The sequence below is a fragment of the Haliotis rufescens genome, unplaced genomic scaffold (genome assembly GCF_023055435.1).
Source record: "Haliotis rufescens isolate VD_foot unplaced genomic scaffold, xgHalRufe1.0.p SCAF_20, whole genome shotgun sequence".
Classification (NCBI taxonomy): Eukaryota; Metazoa; Mollusca; class Gastropoda; order Lepetellida; family Haliotidae; genus Haliotis; species Haliotis rufescens.
In genome coordinates this window covers 6,399,629-6,422,009 of record NW_025963891.1, presented here as the reverse complement: position 1 = coordinate 6,422,009, position 22,381 = coordinate 6,399,629, and the positions used below count along the sequence as shown (strand labels likewise).

Sequence of the window (22,381 nt, the reverse complement as noted above, 5' to 3'; positions counted from 1 at the left end):
AACGTGTTTTACCACCATGCTGACGTGTTTTACCATCATGCTAACGTGTTTTACCACCATGCTAACGTTTTTTTCCATCATGCTAACGTGTTTCACCACCATGCTTACGTCTTTTACCACCATGCTAACGTCTTTTACCACCATGCTAACGTGTTTTACCATCATGCTAACGTGTTTTACCACCATGCTAACGTGTTTTACCACCACGCTTACGTGTTTCACCACAATGCTAACGTCTTTTACCATCATGCTAACGTGTTTTACCACCATGCTAACGTGTTTCACCTCCATGCTTACGTCTTTTACCATCATGCTAACGTGTTTTACCACCATGCTAACGTATTTTACCACCATGCTAGCGTGTTGTACCACAATGCTAACGTGTTTTACTATCATGCTGACGTGTTTTACCATCATGCTAACGTGTTTTACCACCATGCTAACGTATTTTACCACCATGCTAGCGTGTTGTACCACAATGCTAACGTGTTTTACTATCATGCTGACGTGTTTTACCACCATGCTAACGTGTTTTACCACCATTCTAACGTGTTTTACCACAATGCTAACGTGTTTTACCATCATGCTAACGTGTTTTACCACCATGCTAACGTGTTTTACCACCATGCTTTCGTGTTTTACCACCATGCTAACATGTTTCACCTCCATGATCACGTGTATTTTACCACATTGCTAACATGTTTTACACCATGATCAGTTGTTTCACCTTCATGATCACGTCTTTTACCATCATCCTCACGTGTTTCACCACTATGATCACGTGTTTCACCTTAATGCTCACCTGTTTCACCATCATGATCACGTCATTTACCACCATGATCACGTGTTTTACCACTATGATCAAGTGTTTCATCTTCATGATCACGTGTTTTACCATCATGCTCACGTGTTTCACCTCCATGATCAGATGTTTCACCACCTTGCTAACGTGTTTCACGACCATGCTAACATATCTCACAATCATGCTCATGTGTTTTACCACCAAGCCCCGCCGTGATATTGCTGGAATATTGCTAAAAACGACGTTAAACCATACTCGCTCGCTCGTTACCACCAAGCTCACATGTTTCACCACCAAGCTCACGTGTTTTACCACCATGATCACCTGTTTCACCATCATGATCACGTCTTTTACCACCATGATCACGTGTTTCACCACTATGCTAACGTGTTTCAATACCATGCTAATATATCTCACCATCATCCTCACGTGTTTCACCTTTATGATCACGTGTTTTACCACCAAGCTCACGTTTCCCCACCATGCTCACGTGTTTCACCCCCATGGTCACATGTTTTACCACCTTACTAACGTGTTTCACCATCATGATCACGTCTTTTATCACCATGAACACCTCTTTCACCATCATTCTCACGTGTTTCACCACCATCATCACGTGTTTCACCTCCATGATCACGTGTTTCACCACCATGCTCACGTGTTTCACCACCATGCTCACGTGTTTCACCACCATGCTCACGTGTTTCACCTCCATGATCACGTGTTTCACCACCATGCTCACGTGTTTCACCACAATGATCACGTGTTTCACCACCATGCTCACGTGTTTCACCACCATGCTAACGTCTTTCACCACCATGTTAACGTGTTGTACCACCTTGAACACGTGTTTCACCACCATGCTCACGTGTTTCACCTCCATGTTCACGTGTTTCACCCCCTCGATCACGTGTTTTACCATCATGATCACGTTTGTTTTGTTTGTTTGTTTGTTTGTTGTTTAACGGCGCCTTCAGCAATATTCCAGTTGTATGACGGCGGTCTGTAAATAATCGAGTCTGGACCAGACGATCCAGTGATTTACATCATTAGCATCAATCCACGCAATTGGGATACGATGACATGAATCAACCAAGTCAGCGAGCCTGACCACCCCATCCCGTAAGTCACCTCTTACGACAAGCATAGTCGCCTTTTAGGACAAGCACGGCTTGCCGAAGACCTATTCCACCCCGGATCTTTACGGGTCTCATGTTCACATGTTTCACCACTATGATCACATATTTCACATCATGATCACGTGTTTCACCATCATGATTACGCGTTTCACTACCAAGATCACCTGTTTCACCATCATGCTCACCTGTTCCACCATCATGATCACCTGTTTCACCACCATTCTAACATTTTGTACCACCATGCTCACCGAGTTCACCACAATGCTCACGGATTTCACCACCATGGTAACGTGTTTCACCACCATTCTAACGAGTTTTACCACCTTGACCACGTGTTTCGTCACATTGATCACGTGTCTCACCATCATGATCACGGATTTCACCTTCATCTGCCGCCACGCTTTCCTGACACCCATTTGGCTCAATAATACGGATGTGTTTTTATTGTTGATCGGTGGATCACAAACTGCAACGTCTGTGTATCTCTGTAGGAAGATTCTCAAGGGGAAGAAACACCAACACCCAGCCACACCTCATCTGATTTTATGAGAGAGTTATCAAGTATAAAAGTTGAACATGAAAATCAAGAATGCATATTAATAACAACACTGTATATATATATAACAATAACTGGAACAAATATACACATAACTCAATATTCAAATGTTTGTTGAATATGTAACAGTTTGTGAAGCACGGGACAATCTGCTCCTGTAGCAGTATCTCAGTGAGTGGGCAAAGGTGTGGTGCGAATTCGTCCGGCGGCTGTTATCACAGACACGCCGCACTCGAACACCCCAGTAATAAAACAAGTAACAAACAGTGATTCAGTATTTCTGCACATAATGCACACGAACCCATTGGCGTAAATTCAAACAATTCAAAACTAGCAAAATATAACTCCTCAATAAAACAAGGTCTCCCTTGTTGCCGACTCCGGAATATTTCATATAGGATCTCATGTGTCTAAAGTCCATACAGATAACTTTCAATTTCACATGGAGGCATCTCGCAGGAGTATTTATAAATATTAATTCTCAAATGTGGCGCCGATTGCATGTGTAAAACCTGACACTAGAACCGCATCTCAGAGCAGTGTTCGATGCTGTGTGGTACTCTCGATGCTTTTCGTTCATCAATGAATCTGACATCATTATGTAGGAAGTGCAAATAGTTCGCATGAGTCTGACATATTCTGAAACACTCAAATATATTTGTTAGGAATACGCTTTGATGATATCTCATTATACAAAACGTTGTTAGGCACTATTAAAGTACATATACACTGACAAAGAATATTGCACAACTTTAAGTATCAGGCCGCATGTGCCAGAACAAATTCGGACCAGGCACCTCATGCCGCCATCACCCCTAGTGGTAGGTCAAGGCCGCTAGGTCCTCTCTGGAGAAAGTCTGGCACAGTGGTACAAAGGCACGTGAACGTTGTTACTGGCGATGCTGAGACTGTCACTGAGCTGTCAGATTTTAGTCACTCTGCACGTCACGAGGAATCGGGCTCGTTGGCAATCAGTGACGAACAGTCACGAATCACTAAAATTTCAGTAAAATTTCAATAAACTCATTAGATGGGCAGCCTTCAAATGTTCCTTAATCACTATACATTCGAAATGAAGTAACAACAACATTCCGCTTCTGAAAAACGCTGCAACAGTCGTCAGTTATTCCGATTCAAGCAACAATGTATATATTGGCTTTATGACGTGTATGCAGTTTGTCCGTCTTTGATTACCTTTAACACCTGGTGACCTGAGCACCTCGCATGTCCGTTATCAAAGTAGTATTACTGCCCTCAGAGTTGTCTCCCCTTTGTTCCTCAGCGGCCTCAATGTCAGACGTTTCAATGTCGGACGTTCTATTTTGAAAACGGACGATAGGCGCTTTGATTGCGGGCAAAGTCTGCCTCCGTTCCTCGTGCTTCACCATCTCGTAATAGGGCGATATCAAGTTTGGTGCGAACCGTAGACGCTTCTTGTTCCTGGGCGGAAACTCGGGAGTGTCATCAAAGTCCATCCCACAACAGATACAGGGCCGGAGGCGCCGCGACTTCCGGTGGTAGAGGATACCGGAAGTGAGGATGAGGGCAATGCCCCCCAGAATAAGGAAAATGCCAAACCACTCGATCTCCCCGCCAGACGGGTGCACGATGTCGGTGAAGCCGAACACTGCGACCATGACGCCGCTGTAGAGCGCCATGATGCCGAAGAGGGCGATATAGGCCCAGTACTCCTGCTTCAAGTGTTTCAGGAAAGTATTCACGAACATCATGACTGGTCGTTTTGGGTCCTTGTAAGCCGGGTGGGTGCTGATGGACCTTGGCGAATAGACTATTTGTGGATTGCGGGTGTTGATCGTAGAGGGCTGTTCAGTCATAAGTGATTTACAGTGTATGCCTGTTTGTAGTTAGGATCACACGATTCCGATATGAAATCAGTTGGTGGCGAACTTCACCAACTGTGCTATGTTCCTAGTCAGCTAGTGTATACTAGCACGGTATATATTGACGAAGTAAAGGTAAAGGTAGTTTTGGACCCATGCATCATCCCTCGCCAACTTCAGTGAGATGTCATGATGCTGACTAGAAGCAGCCGATGATCAGGTGTTTTCTGGTACTTCAGTTGACTCCCAGAGCGAGGCTCTAATAATCACGTATATTTCAGTTGTAATAGTCGTCCCCCACAGCGAGGCACTTCCTGAGGTGGAGTTTCACTTTGAACTGTAAACAGATGGAAAACTCGTTAAGTTAGATATGCATTTAACCGTCACAGCTTCAATACTCTATTTGAGACACAGAATATTCAGGATATTCTGTCCAGCATACTCAGGGAACAAAAAGTCTTTTCCTAAAACCTGATGGAATAAATAGTGTTGTCAGAGGATCTCCCCTGTTCCAGCCACCAACCACCCACTTCAGAGCATCAAATAATCCGAGGCTATTTCCTGATGCGTGTCTATACTGTAGTAGCTGTCAGCTATAAACAGCCCCGCATTCCTGCTCTACCTACCCCTGCACCAACTCCTGCATCAACCTCCTCCCACTACCCCTGCCCCTTCCCCTACCCCCTCCTCCACCCCGTCCGTTACCCCTACTCTTGCACCTACCTCCTGCCACTACCCCTGTTCCTACCCATCAACTACCCCTGCCCTTACCCCTACCCCCTCCTCTACCCTGACCCTTCCCCTACCCCCTCCTCTACCCCGTCCGTTACCCCTACTCCTGCACCTACCTCCTGCCACTACCCCTGTTCCTACCCCCTCAACTACCCCTGCCCTTACCCCTACCCCCTCCTCTACCCCTGCCCCTCCCCCTACCCCCTCCGTTACCCCTACTCCTGCACCTACCTCCTGCCACTACCCCTGCTCCTACCCCTTCAACTACCCCTGCCCTTATCCCTACCCCTCCACTACCCCTCCACAACACCTGTACCTTCCCCCTGCCACTACCCCTGCCCCATCTCCTAGCCCCTCCACTACCCCTGCCCCTACCCCTACCCCTAGTTCCTCAACTACCCCATCTGCTACACCTACCCCTTCCCCCTGCCACTGCCCCTGCCCCATCTCCTACCCCCTCCACTACCCCTGCCCCTACCCCTACCCCCTCCACTACCCCTGCACCAACACCTGCACCTACCCCCTGCCCCTGTTGCGTGTCTCCCTGCCGCTCGTCCTCGTTGAGCAATTGCCTGTCCGGCTACACAAGCAGTCCCACAATTACTTTCCTGTGAGGGACAGCTGTTGCAGTTAGTCATTCACGGAGGTGTGCAGGTTGGCATGCTCATATCATATTTCTGTTATCAATTTCCATCATCGTGCATACATATATACAATCTACCTTTTCCGTGAAAACAATTACCGAGCAATATAAACCATGCCGCATGGTGGTGAATTGAAATCAATAACACTTTGTTACGAAAGCTATACAAGCGAATACATTTCATATGTAACATGTTGTGAGTGAGTAAGGTTTTATGCCGCTGTTGGAGATAATCCAGCAATAGCACAGCGAGAGAACCCCATTGTATCCAATGGGAATCGAACCCAGGCCTTAGGCGTGACGAGCGAACACTTTATGAACCCTACCGCACCAAGACCTGTTGTGAGTTGAAAAAGCTGACATGTACACTGGACAGACCTAATTCTCACAACATCCAGCCTGAGTTGAGATGCTGATTGGCTGGTCCTGGCCTCAGACCGCTGCTCATACTATCAACCACTAGTTTGTCTGGTCCAAACCCATTCCCAGGTGGCCGTGAAAGAAATGTAAAACACAAAATATTGCGACGCTGCAGAGTGTGCTGATGATTTTTACGACATGAAAGTTGAATGTAGTCAGTCACGTGACTTCAGTTTATGAAAGGTTAAATGGACGTACACCAAGATGACATTTTTATTTATTGTTTTACACCTGCTGCCTTGTGTGACAGCAGCATCACAAGGCCGTGGGACGTCTCGTCTCAACACACACACACACACACACACACCTTCATCGTGTACAGAGTGAACCTACTGATCTACACCCAGTTCATCCCTGTTGCCAATAGTAACTGTAAATAAAGCCCCAAGTATGTCGCTGCAGCATCATCGATGTCGTTCATCGTGTTTATACCCATCGCTCGTGAAGGAAAGCAGTCGTGGTAATCAAACGAGATATTGTACGGACCATACGGACAAATAGGATGATATCGTTCATCGTGTTTATACCCATCGCTCGTGAAGGAAAGCAGTCGCGGCAATCAAACGAGATATTGTACGGACCATACGGACAAATAGGATGATATCGTTCATCGTGTTTATACCCATCGCTCGTGAAGGAAAGCGGTCGCGGCAATCAAACGAGATATTGTACGGACTACACTGACAAATAGGATGATATCGTTCATCGTGTCTATACCCATCGCTCGTGAAGGAAAGCAGTCGTGGCTATCAAACGAGATATTGTACGGACTACACTGACAAATAGGATGATATCGTTCATCGTGTTTTTACCCATCGCTCGTGAAGGAAAGCAGTCGTGGTAATCAAACGAGCTAATGTACGGACCACACTGACAAATAGGATGATATCGTTCATCGTGTTTATACCCCTCGCTCATGAAGGAAAGCATTCGTGGCTATCAAACGAGATATTGTACGGACTACACTGACAAATAGGATGATATCGTTCATCGTGTTTATACCAATCGCTCGTGAAGGAAAGCAGTCGTGGCAATCAAACGAGATATTGTACGGACCACACTGACAAATAGGATGATATCGTTCATCGTGTTTATACCCATCGCTCGTGAAGGAAAGCAGTCGTGGCAATCAAACGAGCTATTGTACGGACCACACTGACAAATAGGATGATATCGTTCATCGTGTTTATACCCATCGCTCATGAAGGAAAGCATTCGTGGCAATCAAACGAGCTATTGTACGGACTACACTGACAAATAGGATGATATCGTTCATCGTGTCTATACCCATCGCTCGTGAAGGAAAGCAGTCGTGGCAATCAAACGAGCTATTGTACGGACCACACTGACAAATAGGATGATATCGTTCATCGTGTTTATACCCATCGCTCGTGAAGAAAAGCAGTCGTGGTAATCAAACGAGCTATTGTACGGACTACACTGACAAATAGGATGATATCGTTCATCGTGTTTATACCCATCGCTCGTGAAGGAAAGCAGTCGTGGCAATCAAACGAGCTATTGTACGGTCCATACTGACAAAAATGTCATTAAGACAACCTACCACATCATCAGCACTGACAAAAGTGGGATGTATCGTCAAGCTTGATAATAATGAAGTAGGGTCTCCCATGGGAAGTCTTTTGAGACGACGATGAAAGATCGAATCTCTAGATGCAACCATGCAATCTTTGCCGACTTTCATCACAAAACAACTTCACAGCTTTCGTTGACACTGAAGCAATACTTTATTTGTTAGTATTCTCAAATGTATAAACTAATGACCTTGTTGGATTACCTTCAATGATAGCTGTGTCTGACTGCCATTACCGGAAGTGACAGTGTCCCTACTCATTGTCACTTCTGGGTATACATAAATCTATCACATATGGCAGACAATCATGTACTTAACCTTGTATTGATCAACCTATGCAGTGAGAATTGGTATATACACAGGCATCTGAAGTTCTGATCAATGATTTTGTATGTATTCTCTACCATCCAACGCTGTTCTCTCAATAAGCTACAGATCAGAGGTTTAATGCTTTAAATCAATAGCCGTATGATTGCATGACATGCTTGGCAATGGTATAAGGATCTTAATCGACACGTCGCCTGTACAGTAATCAAAGAAGCTGTTATCCATTAATCGTGTCTATTTTGTCTAACTGTTTAATTATCATTCACTGTATCTCTACCTGTTTGACTGACATTCAGAGTATCTCTTCCTGTTTGACTGACATTCAGAGTATCTCTAACTGTTTGACTGGCATTCAGAGTATCTCTACCTGTCTTACTGGCATTCAGAGTATCTCTAACTGTTTGACTGGCATTCAGAGTATCTCTAACTGTTTGACTGGCATTCAGAGTATCTCTAACTGTTTGACTGGCATTCAGAGTACCTCTATCTGTTTGACTGCCATTCAGAGTATCTCTACCTGTTTAACTGGCATTCAGAGTATCTCTATCTGTTTGACTGGCATTCAGAGTATCTCTATCTGTTTGACTGGCATTCAGAGTATCCCTAACTGTTTGACTGGCATTCAGAGTATCTCTAACTGTTTGACTGGCATTCAGAGTATCTCTATCTCTTTGGCTGGCATTCAGAGTATCTCTATCTCTTTGACTGGCATTCAGAGTATCTCTATCTCTTTGACTGGCATTCAGTGTATCTCTATCTGTTTGACTGGCATTCAGAGTATCTCTATCTGTTTAACTGGCATTCAGAGTATCTCTATCTGTTTGACTGGCATTCAGAGTATCCCTAACTGTTTGACTGGCATTCAGAGTATCCCTAACTGTTTGACTGGCATTCAGAGTACCTCTAACTGTTTGACTGACATTCAGAGTATCTCTATCTGTTTGACTGGCATTCAGAGTATCTCTATCTGTTTGACTGGCATTCAGAGTATCTCTATCTGTTTGACTGGCATTCAGAGTATCCCTAACTGTTTGACTGGCATTCAGAGTATCTCTAACTGTTTGACTGGCATTCAGAGTATCTCTATCTCTTTGACTGGCATTCAGAGTATCTCTATCTGTTTGACTGGCATTCGGAGTATCTCTATCTGTTTGACTGGCATTCAGAGTATCTCTATCTGTTTGACTGGCATTCAGAGTATCCCTAACTGTTTGACTGGCATTCAGAGTATCTCTAACTGTTTGACTGGCATTCAGAGTATCTCTATCTCTTTGACTGGCATTCAGAGTATCTCTATCTCTTTGACTGGCATTCAGAGTATCTCTATCTGTTTGACTGGCATTCAGAGTATCTCTATCTGTTTGACTGGCATTCAGAGTATCCCTAACTGTTTGACTGGCATTCAGAGTATCTCTAACTGTTTGACTGGCATTCAGAGTATCTCTATCTCTTTGACTGGCATTCAGAGTATCTCTATCTGTTTGACTGGCATTCGGAGTATCTCTATCTGTTTGACTGGCATTCAGAGTATCTTTACCTGTCTTACTGGCATTCAGAGTATCTCTATCTGTTTGACTGGCATTAAGAGTATCTCTATCTGTTTGACTGGCATTAAGAGTATCTCTATCTGTTTGACTGGAATTCAGAGTATCTCTATCTGTTTGACTGACATTCATTGTATCTCATCCTAACTGGCTTCCTCTGTGTGTATATTTCATGGTCTCGTCCCTGTTATTCCCCCGATGAATGCAGCCCTGAAACGTATGTGTTAGCGTGGAATAATTGGACAAACCTTTACACATTATATGAGAAACTACACAAATTGTTAAATAATGGAATATTACAAACTATCATCCACGTTCCAATGTCTGAAACATGCGGAGTGTCAAACTGATAACGCGATACGTACATTGATCAGGGCTAGTATCTCTTGTTGTCCTGGTCAGATATAGAGTTTGTCTGGCAAACATATGTAAGACGTCAACACCGTCACCTGTATTTACCGCTGTGTCCATCATCTACACGTACTACGTCAACACCGTCACCTGTATTTACCGCTGTGTCCATCATCTACACGTACTACGTCAGCACCGTCACCGGTATTTACCGCTGTGTCCATCATCTACACGTACTACGTCAGCACCGTCACCGGTATTTACGGCTGTGTCCATCATCTACACGTACTACGTAAACATCCGCATCATACAAGTAACTGGTCTGCTATTCTTCTTCATGTTGATCGTCACTCGTAAACACCTTTATCAGCATGGACTCGGCCATATTATATTATTCTGTCGATATCTTTAGGTCACAATAGTATGTTTATCGCTATGTTAATCAGAAAATGATATATCTGATGTAGCTAGAATAGATATAAATTCGGACGACCGGCAGTCAGTTACTAATAAACTCACTGTTTATTCACTCAAGACCTTATGTTGTGTAGGCTGGTCGTGTTAAGTGATATCTCTGCCCAGAGATCGGTCCCTATATCTCGTGGTTAATATACTCACACGCAAAAGAAACGCATGCAGTATACATGCTATTTATTTTCAACATTAAAGACAAGAAATAGTAATAGGGCACGATTGACAAAAAATTGACTGAAGACAGTTTAATGGATTAAAAGGCAGATGACATAATTGTTTTTTTCAAATGTTAAGGGCTTACACATTTTCGGGTCAATACCCAAAATGTCAGTCAATACCTGGTGTGACCACCATTAGCATTGCTCACTGCCACACATCTCCTGTACATTGAGTGGGTCAGACGATTTGTGAAGGCCCTAGGGATCCTCCTGCACACATCCAGAGCAGCTGTGCGTAGTTCATCGGCAGTTGTAGGTACTGGGCGCACATTGTGCAGACGCCTTTGAACCTCATCCCACAAGTGTTCGATGGGGTTCAGATCAGGGCTGAGGGCTGGCCACGGTAGAACACGGATGTTGTGTTGTTGCAGAAAGGCCATGGTAGCTCTGGCAACATGTGGACGAGCGTTGTCCTGTTGGAAAATGTGTTGTTGATGTTGTGCAAAAAATGGAACAACGTGGGGTCTGATCACTTGGTCGATATACCGCTGAGCAGTGACGCCGTGTCCCCGACCTTGAACAACATTCAGAAATCACATGGGTCCAAGTCTCGCATTAAGTCCAATCCCTGCCCATATCATGACGCTAGGTCCACCTCATGGATCCCTTTCCACAACGTTTCTGTCAGCGAAACGACCACCTCGGCGACGCCAAATTCTGACTCTGCCGTCTGCATGGGAGACACAAAAGCGACTTTCATCAGAGAAGATGACACGCCTCGAATCACGATGACGCCAATTGCGATGACCCTGTGCCCACTGAAGTCGTGCTTGTCGATGCCGTGGTTGGAGAACAGGACGACGTGCTGGTCGGCGACATCTGAGGTTGTTGGAACGGAGACGTCGGATCACAGTGTCTTGGCTAATGTGTCGATTATGTGTTTCTATGGTCTGTCGAGCACTTTCACTTGCATGTCGCTGGTGTTGATGGATAATCTGCCGATCTTGTGTAGGTGTGGCGACCCTAGGACGACCGATCCATTGTATCGATGCAGGAGACGGTAAATTGTGGTTATGTAAACGTTGAAATGACGGGCAACATCTTGGACAGACTCTCCAGCTTCCAAACGTCCGATAGCCTGGTTTCTCTGAATTTGAGTTAGGCGTGGCATTGTTGATCAATGTTTTATACGAACTACAGTTCGTGACAGTTCGTACATTTTCGATTTCGCGGGAAATGGGTGCATGATACCCACATATTCATTGAAATGGTGCGTTTTGGAGATTCATTTTTTATGTTGCGTTTTTACTCGGGGCTTCCAAAATGCAACCAAAAATATTGATAACACCATCAGGCTTCACTACATGCTAAAACTCGTATCAATTTTTGGTTCCGTGTCTGTTACCTATTTGCTGAAAAACACTTGCGTTTCTTTTGCGTGTGAGTATATATGCAGTGTGAAGACGATGTTATCTATACTATTCCTTGTCCTTTTCACGTCTATACATACTCGCGGTGATCAATTCGTTTTAATATATTTCTAAAGAAGTTTTAATTGCCGAACTTTATATACCTGCTTAAAACTAGTACTTTTGCTTCAAATTACCTTCACACAAAAACAGTGTAAACTTGGGGTTCAGCGTCTCGCACCTTGCTGAGGATTTTCCGCATGCAACGGGCGGATGCATGAACAACTAGTGAATATCGTGAACAGTCTGAATGACTCATGATATGAGGGATAAATACATGTATTTACTCAGTCAGGCCTAAATATACTGAACCGCAAAAGACACGCCACCGTGGATAGATATATGAGAAACCTTATTTGTCATAACACTGTAAACATACTTTGAGACATAGTAAAAAGATGAAACTTGGCAAAACTGATCATCAAGGTCGAAATTAAAGTGTCAAATGTTCTTAAAGTGAAACACAACACTAGTCTCTGAGAAACTGACATGACAAGTCAGTGTCTCGTGTGTCCGCCATGTGCAATCATGACTGCAGTGCAACGTCGATACATGGAATGGATGAGGCGGTTGATGAAGGCTATAGGCACTTGAGCCCACACTCTGAGGAACGCCTGACGAAATTCAGCTGCAGTTGTCGGCCTTGGTCGGACGTCATTCAGGCGTCTTTGAATCTCGTTCCACAGGTGCTCAATGGGATTTAAATCGCCACTGAGGGCAGGCCACTGCATGGTTCTGATGCCATTCTGCTGAAGGAGGTCTCTTGTTGGCGTTATCATGCTGAAACTCGTGGTTGCGGCGATGTGCCAAATGAGATATGACGTGTGGTCTCAAGACTTGATCAATGTACCGAGCTGCTGTGACACCATTGCCTCTCCCTGGACCGATGTTCTGGAAGACCACAGGGCCGACCCTCTGTGGAAGACAAATTCCACCCCACACCATGATGCTCGGACAACCCCACGAGTCTCTAAACAACACAAGGATCCGAATAAGGTTCCCCACGGCGTCGCCTTACCCTTCCCTGCCATCTGCTGTTGAGATACAGTAACGGCTCTCGTCTGAGAAGAGGACTCTTCCCAACTGCTGGTGGCGGCAATGCTGGTGCTGTGTTGCCCACTGAAGACGTGTCCCCATGGTCTGTCGAGCAGCTTCCGCAGCAGTAACAAAGAACTCTTGAAGATGCTGTCGCACAATCTGACGATCCTGACGTCGAGTGGTGACCCTTGGTTTTCCACTACGTGGTCGGTCATCTGAAGTATTGGATATCTGGTACCGTTGCTGGAGCATGTATATGGTCCTTACGGGGACTTGAAAAGCATGGTTTGTCCAGCTTGCAATCGTGCAAGGGCTTGGTATCGCTGATTTCTTGTCAATCTTGGCATGTGGTAGCAATTCAATAAGGAATGAATGTTATCCGATCTGAGTGGATTTGTATTGGGCAAGACATGGGGGAACGCATGTGCATTTCAATCTGCACAGAACTCACGTGCATCGGGTTACCATGACCGTTGCCATGATACGTTTGGACGATCGGTTTAATTGTCATCTGCTTTGTTTTTTTATCATTAAATTTCATTTTTCCGGACAAGGTAATGTTAAGTTTTAGAAACTTTCACAAAAATTACCCAGATATCTAAATGACAACTGTTCATGTAATTTTACTTGGGGTGACGTTTCTTTTGCGGTACTCTGCATATACAGTAAACTACGGATATAACGAACTCAAAGGGACCACTCATTTTAGTTCGTTATAACCGTAGTTCGTTATAAGCATATATACAGCATATATACAACAAATGGCCGGGACTAAAAAATAAGTTCGTTATATCGGTCAGTTCGTTATAAGCGTATTCGTTATAACCGTAGTTTACTGTATTCTGTACTTTTTGCAGTACTGCCAACGACACTAAGGAAAGGTGTTTATGGTGATATTATCTACCGAGCCATTTATCACGCTATCATGCATACAGGATCAGGGCAAAGTGTACATACCGGCTGCTGGCAACACTGTATAACATAACACGTGACTAGTTGCCATTCTCGTGTTTTCAATCTGCTCAAACTATTCCTATTTGTTGAGCCTATTTATATATTTGTTTCAAGCCCCACATGTTTGTAGAGCATTGAGATACTGGCAGACAGCCACAACTGTGGTGAGAGATCTCAACTCGGCTTCACGTAATCGTCTATTATTAAACTGTTCTCTACAATTGTTAGACTTACACAACCAAAGGTATATAAAACCAGGTAAAAGTAAAGACAAGAAACGCTGCACGTATATGTAATATAAGTCCCTCCATCCATCCATTTGTACCGAAATTGTGTTCTAGGCATACATGAAACACCTACCTTGTATTGCCAACACAAATATCAAGGAACATTAATATAATACTGCAAGGCATAGCTCCCACCTCGCAGCCTACATCACACATAACTGTACATCACACCGACATATTGTATGAACATCTGCACATGCATCCGTGTGTCCATCATTACACGTGCCGACATACATACCAGACACGACGGGATTCTCCTTCACACAAGGAAGGTACGTGTCTCACAGATCCACAAGCCACAGACATCAGATCCAAGTCATACAGATCCACGTTCGACCTTTGGGTATCGAAGTAAGCTGTCATTTAACTCGGGAACTAGTTCACGCTAGTCCTGCATTAGTAACCATCCGCTGCGCCTGCACAAAGGAGCTAGATCCATAACGCCGTATCGTTCCGCTCCGTTTCTCTGCTGCCCCGACCGACTGGGTCGATAGAGCGTTAGAGCGACGTGGGCCGGGTTTTACGGGTGGGTACAGAGGTGCTGGCGATTCTTATTCAACAGATTCCATTAATAACGCCTAAACTAGCAGACTATTCATGAGAGTATCAAACACTAAGCTGTACTTAAGGAAAACGCAGTAGTCTCGTGTAGGAATTGAAGGGAGTTATTTCCCGGAGTCGTTGTCACTAGGCAGTATTGATACACATAAGACACGGACGTCATAAATATACCGCGGCCTCGGAAACTGATCGTGATTGACGGCACCACAGATTGTTTAACCAGTCAGCAGGTCGACAGACGGGAGGAGACGCAGAGTGGAAATGTTTTAAACATTGCATACGCTTATTGAAAGGTGTTAAATGCTATGTTTCAGTCAACCTGAGACACTTTGAGGGCGGTTCTCCCCCCATGTGTGTGCTACAGGTCTTAACACTGCTTGAATCATGACCCGATTCAGGGTAGTTCTAGCCTCAAATCATTTAAGTCGATCGACAAAATGTTTCTTTTCAATGTTTTCAGTCCCCTTTTCTAATGATGTTAGTTTACTGGTGCCTTTAATACGTTAGCTTGATGACATATTGATGAGGAGACAGGGAAGATGACGACGACGTTACCATGGTGGGGATATATTCTCAAGGGGAGGTCAATGATGGGTGAAGCAAATTGACAATGAGAGTAATGAATCATATATGTCACGAAGGTTGGAGCACCCATTGTTAAGTCCCGCCTACAGATCGTGAATCGTCTAAACCTGACCAATACCACATCATCATCATTATCATCTTCATCATCATCATGATAACTTTGGTAGGAGGTAACTATAGGTCGTCCTGTCAATCAATCTTTATTCATGGTACAGATGAGGCCCAAAGGCCTACAGTACATTCATTGTTTGGGCGGGTTACAAATTCATGCATTTTCTAGTGTCATTGCATAATAAATGAACATAGATACATTTCTCATTGTTTCTGTAGTATCATGTCATTAATTTACAAAATATACCATTTTGGTTGTTGTAGAAATATTTATTTTGATATTTTGATCTGAAATCATTATACACTGGGCATACACATAAAAAGTGATATTCATCTTCAATACAGTCAGTTTTACAAATCCTACAAAGTATATGTTCTCAAACAATACCTTCATATCTGCCCAAAATCGAGAAGAGCTGTTCTGAACTAATGTATATTTACACTTAATAGATAAGGTTCTAGTAATACAGTAGTCTTAAATGACGTGTAGCAATTTGCTTTTCTCGAACTGGACAAAGAACCATGCCATATTGGGCTATACATATCTTTAAAGGCCTGTGTCAAACGGCTGTAAAAATGCTGTGGCCAATCTTTATATATTTATTAACTTATTAACAGTATTTAACAGCCTCTAAACAACAATAGATATACGTGGGAACGCCTCCGCATTCACCATATACCCTATTTTCTGTGCTAGATTTTACCCAAGAACGTTTTACATGGATATAAATGTATCTTTTCAATAACATCCAAATGTTCTAGGCCCCAAATTTTTTATCCATACAATAGAATCGAGCTGGGTTTTGTATCAAAGATTTTAAAGTAAACATCATGTGTAATATTGTCCCAAACTCTAAGACTTTTTAATATGCCTACAAAAAGATCCTGGATTGCAATGCAATGTTATGTGCTTTATTTGACCAAGTAAATCTACTTGTAAAACACATACCTAATTATTAATAAATTGGAACAACTTCTACACATTTCCCTCTCTAATGCCATTTTTCTTTTCTAGAGATGTTTCTGTACTAGTCCGGACTAATGCCGATTTTATAGTGCTAGCCCACTGAGATACCATGCCTGAAATTAACATGAATACCAAGACACAGAAAAATGACTCCGAGCCAACCAGTCCATGTTTTATCCCCCTAATATCGAGCAAAAATGGTAACAGCAAGTACCATCTTTTAGAATGATGCGGCCGCGGATCAAACCCCTTACTTTTCGCACTCGAGGCGGACGTTCTACCACTAGATAACGGAGGCGGTCAGTAGTAGAAAGTACACAAATATATTAGTACCTCATTAACGACCACAGCTTGAAACTCGTCAGTTGTAACGTTGTTGTAGTCACAGACGTTCACCACGTTGGGGGGGACTGATGAACACCGGCGAGGCGCTGATCAGCTAACATTATGCATGTTCAGCAAAGTACATCTGATTATTTATAGACTAAACATTCATCTATTGTCAAACCTAATGAAGGTCACAATACACAGGCCTTGGATTCCCGATGACCCACAGGTAGTGCTGCTGGCAGGGTCATACACTCTCTGTATTTAAATGTCTTCTCTCTCATCATTAACACTCTAAATGTAGAAACATACAGATGAATCTAAAATAACACATCTTTCTGTTTGATTGTCAGACAATGAACACCGAAATAGATATGCAACTTTCACAGAAAGAAGTAACTAATATACATAATGGAATTTGGAAAATACTCATTTTCGATTGGTCAGTGAGAAGTTTAAAATAACAATAACTACCTCTTATTGAGAAAAAGTCAAATATCTGGTAGGTTTAAATATACACTACAATAAGGATCCAGAGAAGGCAGCAGTCAAGGGGCGAGGAGATGAACTCTCTCTATTCTACTCCCATAAAGGCAACAACTCATATATCAGAGGATGTAGTCTCACACTCAAAAGGAAAGAAATCCCCCATGCAGTGCATCGGCCTACGTGATTAGACTGTATCCAATTTAAGATGTTTTGCCAAAGTGTTTTGTTTTTTTTAATTTTATAAAGTTAAACACAGGTAAGGTTTTGTCACTGCATGAGAGGTGTCCCAGGCATATTGCTGAAGATCCTTTGTTAGTGGATATAGCGGTGGAGACACCATTCATTCACATATCGTAAAATACATATTTAAAATTCAAAATATTTTGTTACCAAGACATTTACACTGCTCGGATATTCACCTCAACGATTGCATCCTTTAGCGCTACTGTAAACACGACACTGCTTCAATATCACCAGGGGACGCCACAAGACTACTTTCAGTACGGAGCTGTTGCTACAACTGAGGCTACAAAACCTACAGATTGTCATCACTAGAAATTTACCGTCCAGTCGCTGTGAATGAATATTTGTTTGTCATACTGAATATCGCTGTCGACATAATCGATGAGCCGATGGCATGCTGCTGGTGTGTCTTGCTGGCACAGAGTGTACAGTCTTGTGTATGGGTTGTCAATGGTGACACATCAACCTTAGCGACAGCTGAGCCTATGGATTCTGCAGATTACATGCAGTTATCGACAATAAACTGAAAATAAACTGAAGCTTTTATTATTGGTCTAATCTATGAAGCAATTGATAGCGTTATAAATATATATATGCCTGATTGTGTCTGAAGACTAAATTGTAAGGAAATGAATGATTGTTATTTGACCGGCAAAATGTGGTTTGAAGATAAGTATTATTATATAGATAAGATCTGAAAAAAGCGTTTCTCACACAATATCTCTCAGGTCGGTGATGCGTCACTATTGCCACCGATTGGTGACAGTGATATGGCGTCCCTTTTGTCTTGATAGTTACTTGTGAACTAGGTTAGTTTATCCCCAATCAAAGAGTTGTTAGGTATTTATACACTTACTGTCTTTCAATAGAAGAACAGATATTCAGGAAACCGTGTCTTCTCTATTACCATAGTCTATACTTCAACCGTAATCTGATGACAATGTAACAGCGCCTCATCCAGACGATCAGCATCGGTTGAACTGTGGAATAATGTCAAAGTCTGTAACACATGTAATACTCACAGAGGTTACAGCGGTCGTTCTCACGAGCGTCAAGTTGTTTTCCGTTCTCACTAAACAGCACAACCCGCTGCCATCTATGCAACTGAATGGCTTACCAATACATGTTCATTGATCGATACAACGATCGATTTCTTATTGTGTGGCGTTCTAGACATTACCGCCACTACACGGTGTATACGGGACCTTTCTTCCCTGCTGACATTGCTTGAAAGTGTAGAGAACCCGTCCACACGGAAATCACTCAGCAGTATTCAATGATCTAGACACACACACTCACACCAATATTCAATGATCTAGACACACACGCTCACACCAATATTCAATGATCTAGATACACACATCCGCCCCACTATTCAATCATCTGGATACACACACTCACTCTACTATTCAATGATCTACACACACACTCACACCTCTATTCAATGATTTAGAGACATACACTTACATCACTATTCAATGATCTAGACATACACACTCACACCACTATTCAATGATCAAGATACACACACTCGCTCCACTATTCAATCATCTAGAAACACACACACACTCTACTATTCAATTATCTACACACACACTCACACCTCTATTCAATGATCTATAGACATACACTTACATCACTATTCAATTATCTACACACACACACTCACACGACTATTCAATGATCTAAAAACACACGCTCACTCAACTATTCAATGATCTGGACACACATTCACACCACTATTCAATTATCTAAAAACACACACTCAATCCACGATTCAGTTGTCTAGGCACACACTCACATCACTATTCAATATTCTAGACACATACACTCACATCACTATACAATGATCTTAAAACACACACCATTATTCAATGATCTAGACACACGCACTCCCTCCACGTTTCAATGATCTAGATACACACACTCGTTCCACTATTCAACGATCTAGATGCACACACTCTCACATCACCTTCAATTATCAAGATACACACACTAACATCACTATTCAATTATCTAGACACACACACACTCACTCCACTATTCAATGATTTAGACACACACACTCTCACATCACTATTCAATTATCTGGACACACACTCACACCACTATTCAATTATCTAGACACACACACACCACTATTCAATGATCTGGACACACACACTTACTCCACCATTCAATTATCTAGATACACACACTTACATCACTATTCAATGATCTAGACACACACACACTCACATCACTATTCAATGAAATAGACACACACACACTCACACCACTATTCAATGATCTAGACATACACACTCACTCCACTATTCAACGATCTAGACTAACACTCACACCACTATTCAGTGGTCTTGGCAGACACACGCACCCCCACTATGCTACGTGCAACACATATATTCATAGACACAGATGTAGCAGATAAAAGTGAGTGAGTGAGTTGGGTTTAACGCCGCTTTTAACAGTATTCCAGTTATATCACGGCGTGTCAGCTTAATTTGGGAGGAAAGCCCGAAGTGATGCAGGTCTCAGACGTTTAACACTTCGGTGAAACCCACGAGCACGGGTATGGTGCTGACAAACCTAGAAACAAAATCGGGGTGAACCCCAGATAAAAGTGATTACGTTTATGTCACTAATAGCCATGCCCCTGTATTGGCATAGCCGTGCATACGAATGTTTGTAATACCCCCGTCACACTTATTCGGAATCAGCAGGAATCAAGCGGAACCAGTCGGAATGAAGAATTTTCAAAATTCGTGCCGTATTCGGGAGGGAATTTAAAATTGACCAAGCTTTGTATGAATGCCGTTCGAATACTTACAATGCGCAGCGAACCCGCCTCGAATGATTCTTGCACATTCCGGGTGTATCAGCTCTCGAATCCAGCTCGAATGTAGTTGGAACACAGTAGGAATATTTAGAATGCTGTTAGAATGCAGTCAGAATATTTAGAATGCACTTCGAATGCCATACGAGTGCGGTTCGATTGCTGCCCGAATACCGGTCTGAAGGTGCCTCGAATGCTGTACGAATTCACCTCGAATGCAGTCAGAACACTCCCGGAATGGCCGCCGAATATGGTTCGAACGTCCAAGAATTCAAACAGAATGCAGCTCGAATACTTAGAATGTACTTCGAATGTACTTAGAATGTAACATGAATCGTTCGAAGTGCATTCTAGCTGAATTCTTTCAATATCGAAGTAGATACCGGCAGCAATCGAGATTCCGGCTCATTCGAGGCGCATTCGGGGCATTCGGACAGGATTTGAAGTGGGTTGGCGTTTCGATATAGAATATTTAGAATGCAGTCAGAGTGTAGTTAGAATACACTTCGAATGCCGTTTGATATTTCATCACTTCGAATACACCTCGAAAGTTTTAAGCATCAGCAAAACATTTGGGCCGGCCACAAGAATGGGCCCGAATATTTGGAATGCACTCAGAATGAAGTCAGAAGTTTTAGAATGCACTTCGAATATCCAGGAATAAACAAAGAATGTTCAGTCCGACGACATTCCGGATCATTCCGCTTCTAGTGTGACTAGGGTTTTACAGACTCAAACTAGATAGTCACTTTCTATGCATGTGTATTATCCGTCGTTATTGATGTCAGTGATCAGTATGATTTGGGAGGAATTAGAACATACAATATATTTCCTTGAGCATCTATAAACGAAACCTTCCCGTCAGTTGGAACTACACAGATGCATCACGAGCATACTCGGTACATACAAACAGGCACCAGTCTCACGTTATGCAATGTACACACGTTATGCCACTGACATCTGTAGGAACGTTTTCAACGATACGGACATAAACTCGTCACACTGCAGGGCCCCTTCAATATAATGACTACGGTTGCATATAAACACGCCCCTCGCACATACACTGCGTGGAGCTTCCGGAATACCTGTGTGTCTGACTAGGAAACATCCGAAGACCGCTAGGAGATCTACACACCTACCTCTCATTACCAGACCAGGTCGGCCAGCGATAGTAGCTGTTGTACTGGCAATACCAGGTCTTCTTGCTGTATAAATATAATCCACCTTTCACCAGCAGCCATAGTTATCCATGATACTGTATCGACCTCCAGATACACTCGCGGACATGACGTGTGCCGCAACTGTCGTCGTCCCATCTGTCGCCACTGTCGCTTACGTCACAGCAGCCTCATGCAGGATGTAGCTATATGGTCTAATGATTGCATGTGTCGTTTACAACTCACGCAACAGATTAACTGTGAGTGAATTCAAGCCAGGTATCGCGTGTATGCGTGTGTTTAGTTCAGAGGTGAGGTGAAGTGGGGTTTAACGTCGCGGTCAAGATTATTGCACTTATTTAGCGACGTGCATGTACGTGTGTTTGTGGCTGCTCGTACTAGTCCGGACTGATGTCGATGTTATTGTGCTAGCCCAGTGAGATACCATGCTGCAGTTTAACATGAATACCCAGTATACGACACAGTATACGAGCCGACCGGTCCTTGTTGAACCCATTAATGCCGATCTCCAAACATGGTAACATCAAGAACCGTCTTTTAACGTCTTTTGGCACGACGCGGCCGGGGATCGAACCCCGGACCTTTCGCTCTCCGGGCAGTTACGGAGGCGGCCGTTTAGTTCAGAAATATGTATATATCTCTAATCTACGGAAGCCTTTTAGGGCCATGTCTTTTGGGGTTTTTTCGATACTATCTTGAAATTTCATCAAAGTATCTTGAAATTTCAAGAAAGTATCGAAAAAATAAAAAACACATGG

General features: G+C 43.2%; 2 protein-coding genes across 6 annotated transcripts; one reads left to right on the top strand and one right to left on the bottom strand.

The window, feature by feature from the left end:
* Nucleotides 1-2,468: 2,468 nt before the first annotated feature.
* On the bottom strand, nt 2,469-21,770 carry LOC124150442. Of its 5 annotated transcripts, XM_046522477.2 has the most exons (3): nt 21,585-21,770; nt 18,469-18,592; nt 2,469-4,675 (listed from the first exon to the last, which is right to left on the bottom strand). In XM_046522477.2, exon 3 carries the CDS (start codon nt 4,330-4,332, stop codon nt 3,694-3,696), a length of 639 nt encoding a protein of 212 aa, XP_046378433.1. In that variant the 5' UTR covers nt 4,333-4,675; nt 18,469-18,592; nt 21,585-21,770; the 3' UTR covers nt 2,469-3,693. The 5 variants fall into 5 exon arrangements, with proteins under 5 accessions (XP_046378433.1, XP_046378435.1, XP_046378438.1 ...); XM_046522479.2 differs by lacking the exon at nt 18,469-18,592; XM_046522482.2 differs by lacking the exons at nt 18,469-18,592; nt 21,585-21,770 and adding an exon at nt 18,635-18,739.
* LOC125382704 (nematocyst expressed protein 4-like) lies at nt 4,903-5,421 on the top strand. The gene has a single exon (XM_048400991.1). The coding sequence runs from the start codon at nt 4,903-4,905 to the stop codon at nt 5,419-5,421; it is 519 nt and encodes a 172-aa protein (XP_048256948.1).
* Nucleotides 21,771-22,381: the final 611 nt, after the last annotated feature.

Bases quoted from the DNA above. Each gene is read 5' to 3' on its own strand.
- LOC124150442 (XM_046522477.2), bottom strand. From the start codon at position 4,332: ATGACTGAACAGCCCTCTACGATCAACACCCGCAATCCACAAATAGTC.
- LOC125382704 (XM_048400991.1), top strand. From the start codon at position 4,903: ATGCGTGTCTATACTGTAGTAGCTGTCAGCTATAAACAGCCCCGCATT.